The sequence below is a fragment of the Triticum dicoccoides genome, chromosome 7A (genome assembly GCF_002162155.2).
Source record: "Triticum dicoccoides isolate Atlit2015 ecotype Zavitan chromosome 7A, WEW_v2.0, whole genome shotgun sequence".
Classification (NCBI taxonomy): Eukaryota; Viridiplantae; Streptophyta; class Magnoliopsida; order Poales; family Poaceae; genus Triticum; species Triticum dicoccoides.
The window spans coordinates 653,540,433-653,546,795 of NC_041392.1; the positions used below are offsets into that span (position 1 = coordinate 653,540,433).

At 38.1% G+C, this 6,363-nt stretch overlaps 1 protein-coding gene across 1 annotated transcript; it reads left to right on the forward strand.

Moving 5' to 3' along the window:
* Positions 1 to 1,658: 1,658 nt before the first annotated feature.
* LOC119327957 (putative germin-like protein 2-2) lies at positions 1,659 to 2,394 on the forward strand. The gene is made up of 2 exons (XM_037601012.1): positions 1,659 to 1,779; positions 1,859 to 2,394. Exons 1-2 carry the CDS (start codon positions 1,659 to 1,661, stop codon positions 2,392 to 2,394), a joined length of 657 nt encoding a protein of 218 aa, XP_037456909.1.
* The last annotated feature ends 3,969 nt before the right edge of the window (positions 2,395 to 6,363 follow it).

Consider the following 6,363-nt stretch of genomic DNA (forward strand, 5'->3'; position numbering starts at 1 on the left):
ATAGTCCCGGTTTGTGTCTCCAACCGGGACTATAGGTCAGACCCCTTTAGTCCCGGTTCATGGCACGAACCGGTACTAAAGGTTAGCCCTTTAGTACCAGTTTGTGCCATGAACCAGTACTAAAGGTGATCGTGGGGCCCCAGCCTAACGCCAGCCTGCCACCACCCCTTTAGTACCGGTTCGTGCCACGAACCGGTACTAAAGGTTCAACACGAATCGACATTAATGCATAGCCGTTCGAACCGGTATTAATGGTACCATTAGTACCGGGTCAAAATCAAACCGGGACTAATATGTCTCACATTAGGTCCTTTTTCTACTAGTGATCTCCTCTAACCAAGAATGAGCTTTTGGCAGTCAATCTTCATCTTCTACATGTTCTTCTACCAAGTAGATACTGAAGTCGATATTTTTCCAAAAGATTGTTCTTCATGGTCTCTCCCTTGTGTACCTTATTTAGAGTCTCGTGGAGATGTATATAACACAGAGTTTGTGCTCATTCACTGAACACTAGCTAAGCAACTTTAATCAGCCTGTGCATGCACATATATCATTACAACCTGATGACGATGGACAAGTTGTAACTAAAGATGCTCATGCTACTGTAGAAGTGCTTAGTAGTACTAGCGGCACAAAATAGCTACCAGTGGCAGGCGTCGAGCCCGTCATTGGTATTTAGGTTAACAGTAGCGGGCATGGAGTACCGCCCACCACTTGGTATTCTAAATACCAATGGTGGACAATATTTTGGGCCCCTATTTAGGTTGCCAATGGCGGGCATAATTTTGTGCCCGCCACTGCTAAGGTTTACTAGAACCCGCAATGAATCCCGATGGGCCAGGAAAGCCTGCACCCACCGGGTCGCCGCCATCCATGTGTGTATGGGATGTCCATGACATAGCCAGCATAGCCTCATTGTCATTGTAGCGGACGCCACTAACGAGCCTGGCGTCGTTTTAGCCAGCCAGTGCCAACGAGCCCCGCTAGTTGTTGTCACGGCGGTGTTCACAGCAGGATCAGGCAGCCACTGAATGGAATGAACATCATATCAATTTCACATTCACAACGAGTAATGTTTTGATTTCACATTTCATTACTATGACCATTCACAGGGAACATGCAACAATAGCAAATATAGATCAAACAACTCTGTGTGGATTTTGAAACAAGTTCTGGATTAACTGAATTAGTAGCAGCGGCAACCTAGCATCAATGTATTTTAAAAGAACATAAAACCTAGATGCAATTACATACCGTTCCCTTTAGATTCTTGCCGTAGAAGGATCGCATGTTCTCTTGGATTCTTGGTCAATCGATGTAGATATGTACATGTGACTTGTTCAAGCATAGATTGATGTGATGTAATCATATATGCGATATATTAAGTCGATCCTGCCGTCCCATGCATATTATACATACACACATGCGTAGCAGGCTGTCCAGATATAAACACGCGCTCTGCAGGCTGCCCACATCACAAAGACTTGTTCCTACACCCAACCATGTATATCTAGACATACATATATGCATGGCAAGATCTCCCTATAAATACTAGCCTTCTTCACTCCTTCAACATCGCCCAATCCAAGCAGCATAGCAACCAATTCCAAAGCTCGACTGCTTGCTAATTTACTCTAGCGAGGTGAAGAAAAAGAGACATGGCCATTCGAGTGTTGCTCCTTGCAGGAGCTCTCCTGGCCCTTGCGTGCTCGCATGGCGCCACCGCCTCCGACCCCAGCCTTCTCCAGGACTTCTGCGTCGCCGACAAGACGTCTGCAGGTACAATACGCATACTGCTATATTTAGTTGAGCAACCACCCATCTCGGTTATCTTATACGAATGCATCTACCCACACAGTACGTGTCAACGGACTGGCTTGCAAGGCCGCCAAAGAGGTCGTCGTCGAGGACTTCTACTTCTCCGGCCTCCACGTGGCCGGCAATACGACCAACAAGCAGGGCTCCTCGGTGACCGCCGTCAATGTAGCGCAGATCGGCGGGCTGAATACCATGGGTGTCTCCCTCGTCCGCATCGACTACGCCCCGTTTGGCCTTAACCCTCCCCACACCCACCCGCGTTCCACCGAGATCCTGACCGTGCTAGAGGGCTGCCTGCACGTCGGTTTCGTGACTTCGAACCCCGAGAACAAACACTTTGAGAAGGTTCTCAACAAGGGAGATATATTCGTGTTCCCTAAGGGCCTCGTCCATTACCAGTACAATAATGGCACGACCCATGCAGTGGTTCTTGCGGCGTTGAGCAGCCAGAACCCTGGAGTGATCACAGTAGCCAACGCGGTGTTTGGAGCAGAGCCTTCCATCCCGGTTGGTATTACTACCAAGGCCTTCCAGGTGGAGAAGAACACGGTGGATTGGATCCAAGCACAGTTCTAAGTATGTGTTCCCACGAGTATGTTTGTTTGTCTGTCGAGTCGATCGGTACTATTTTATTTAGAATATTCAAATTGGCATTGTATTACATTCTTTTTATAACATTGTAAGTCGAGGATATTGTGTCCTCATGGATGTATGTTTTTTTTCTATTTAATGTTGATGTGTTGTGGGACATACCCCTATTGACTATTTTCCCCATTGGTAAATTGTACTATCTTGTGTAATATTAATGTGTTGTGGGAGATATCATTATTGTTTATTTCAACAGTAAATTGTTATTTTCATGCTTACCTAGCACGGCGGTCCTTGCAAATGCGAGGGCGCCGCCTTTATTGTTATGGAACCGTTGGAAAAATAATGTTTTTGATATTATATTGCCAATGTTAAATTGAATATCATAAGAAATCAAACCTATTAAGGCCTCCTTGGTATGCAGTATTTTAAAACATAGGTATTTAATGCAAGTTCAAATAGAGGACTAGGAAGCACACTAATTTTGTAAACTCTTTTTTGGTTCAGTAAATGTCAAGCATAATAATAAGTACTCCATTTGTTCCGAAATATATTGCACATTACTCCCTTTGTCCCAAAATTCTTGTCTTACATTGTCTAGATACGGATGTATCTTCCGTATCTAGATACGGATGTATCTTCCGTATTTAGACAAATGTAGGACAAGAATTTTGGGACGGAAGGAGTAGATTTTTGCAAAATCCAACTTTGACCTAAGTTTGTAGAAAAAGTTGTCAACATCTACAAAGCCAACTCATTACCGTTAGATCATGAAATATATTTCATATGGTATATATTATGTATTTTATATGTTGGTCAAACTTTATAAAACTTGACTTTTCAGAAAACCAAATCCCACTATATTATGCAACTGAGTAAGTAGAATTATGATTTCTTATGGCACTAAATACTTCAATATGATTTTTATTGTGCATTATATTTTTGAAATAAATATGACCAAACTAATCTATATAGAAAGATGGATATCACATTGGCTGCTCTCACATCATGTCGTTACGTGCACCTAGCTAGTACACTGGACCCTCTAAAGACCATTTTGAAATCATTGATGTTTTTAGAAAACAAATGGTAAACCAAAGGTTTTCTTAGGATAAATATTTTTTTGGACATTATACTATTTTTTGGTTCTCGGTTCGGTCTTCTAACAATTAAACCGGATAATTTTATCCATCAACTCTTAATACTATGTATGTATGTTTCCTCTAGTGGTTTCACCGTTTAATTTTCTTGACCGACATGGCACCTTTGTGTAACCCACATGACACAACTTTTAAGGTCTAAAATGGTTTTCAATATTAAAAAACAACCATATGTTCTTAAATCATGAAAAGTCTAAAAGAGCATACAAATTTGACAAAATTCTCAAAGGTGATTTTCACGAAATCTCCATGTTGTAAATTTCTTCTAAATTACTTATCATTTCATTTACATTTTGGTAGTTTAGAAAATATTAATATTTCAAATAATTTTTGAAGGAAACTTTTTTGTGTGCACCACATAAGATAAAACTACCTTTGTAATAGTTAAAGCCACTTTGAGTGAGAAAATTTACAAAATGTCAGGAGTTTAGTGGTCAAATATATCTGATTTAAGATGTTCGTCATGTAGCCTGCACTCGGCCAATAGTTGAGAGAATAAAATTATCATTTCTTTTAGATCAATCACCACATAAATATAGGAATATTACTATATTAGGGTAGTTCAAATTCTAATTTCATCCATGGTTCAATGAGAGAGATATGTGGGTGAATAGTATCTCATTAATTGGGTTCTGAGTATGCCCAAACATCTCTATCAACATTGAATCTGTCTTATTTAATTATTTATTTTATCTCTGTATTGAATTCGAATTTTATATTGGTACACACACATATGTCCTATCAATATGGTGATTTTATTTAGAATATGCCACAACTTTTATGGGGGTATTTCAAGGCAGTGAGTACTGGATGCAACCCGAATCAGAAGAGGTCTCGATCACATATATGTATTGTTTAGCAATTAAATTGGTAAATACATGACATATTTGAATTTTTTAGTGGTCAATCAGAAAAATAAAATGCTTCACATGTTATACATTTAACAATGAGCCATAGAACACACATGATATTACATAGACCAAAGAGTTTTCCGTGACAAGAGCGTCCAATTCTTCTAAACAAATATACACTTGGCATGTTTCCACTTTTTCTCAAGCAACACCACAATAAACAGAGAGGTGAATCTAGTTAGAAAAATTAAAATATTTGGGTTGGAAGTTACAGTGGTGCATGGAAGTGCCATTCACATGGCCCCAACTAGCACTCCATCCTCACATGTTAGTACTTTGTTCTTGAATCATGTATGTCCATGGTAAGAAAAACTCATGTGAAAAATATATGCACACAACCAAGGAAATCACGATCTGAATCACAGAAAGAGGAAAATGTGATATATTTCCATGATTCCTCACTCTGAAGCACACAAAGAGGAAAATGTGTGCGGGACAAAGATCATAGCATGTAGCTTGACATGTGCACATTAAATCGTGGTATTCATACCTAGATGCATGGACACACATCGAGCCAAGTCGAATTGGCAATGCCTCGTATGAAATCACAATTCATATTCGATTGCTATGCTGAGCAAGGACCGATGAATGTAAAGAACAATATGTCATAATAAATTCAACCTTTTAAATAGAATATTAAAAAAAGATTCTTGGTCTTGTAGATTAATTATCCAGTTTTGTATACTGACTCAGCAATTTTTCTATAGGATATGTGATATTAGGACCTTGAGTTAAAGTTTTCTTCGTGGCATTTTTAATTGTAATAATACTATGATTTCCCTCATCTCGTGATTAAATATGTTGTTTGTAGATTAAGTCACCAATTAATGTGTGTGATGCTATACAAGGAACGTTGAACTAACGTTTTTAATCGTGGCATATTTTTCCAATGAAATAAATGGTTACATTTTATAAAAGTAATTACTTATTTGGAGTAATGTTATATTAGGATGTTCACTTAAAGTTCTAATTTTATTGTGGCCTCATTAATTATTTGTATGCAATATTCCTAAAAAGGGTCTCATACAATCTCATGTATATGTAACAATAAGATCATACTTCATCTATATATGCTGATGATTGGACTTGTGAGCACATGCGGACATCATGCTAGACCAATCAAAGTTCTTGTCCTACATAAAATTTTAAAATTTTCTATGTAAGGAATAGTACTCAATTTTTTTGAATAAGTAGTACTCAATTTAGATATGCCTGTAGCCAAGTGTACTGTTCTTTTTTTAGGGTCAAGTGTTTCTTTCCTAATTAATCATTATAGTTGAGATACGTGAGATGCAACTACAAAAAAGATATGTGAGATGTAGTAGTTCAACTACAAAAAAGATATGTGAGATGTAGTAGTTCATTCGTTTTCATTGGAAGGGACGTGAGATCTAGTAGCTTTTTTTTGTTCTTGTAGTTCTTTATTTTTGAAGGGACGTGTAGATAGATGTAAGATGCATACGCAAGATCAATCAATTTCAGCCATAGGTTTTCCTTAATTTTTTTATTTACCCGGAGTTTTTTCTCTTCTAGTTAATTGAGTCATATGTGTAGGGTATATTTTCAAGCTAATCGAGTTTTGGGTCCACTAGTGTTGTTACATGTAGTTATGTAAATCTAATTGTTACATTTCATTGGTCCACCAAATTAATTGTTCGGATGTCTCTAATTTTTTTGGGATCTTCTAGCCTATTTTCCTTTTTTCTAGATAGACCATCAAGTACTTCTAATAATATACAATAAAGATAGATGTGTTGACAGGACGGATCCCATAAACATGCTTCCAATAAGCTCCTTGTACATGCATCTAAAAATAAAAAATAATCATAAGAAGGATAATGATGTAGTAACCTTATATGTGCTAACAAATAAGATCACCTATTTAA

What these genes read in the sequence shown, in the direction of transcription:
- LOC119327957 (XM_037601012.1), top strand. Translation starts at nt 1,659, where the DNA reads ATGGCCATTCGAGTGTTGCTCCTTGCAGGAGCTCTCCTGGCCCTTGCG. An exon ending in CGCCGACAAGACGTCTGCAG is followed by an intron (nt 1,780 to 1,858) that starts GTACAATACGCA and finishes CTACCCACACAG; the next exon opens with TACGTGTCAACGGACTGGCT.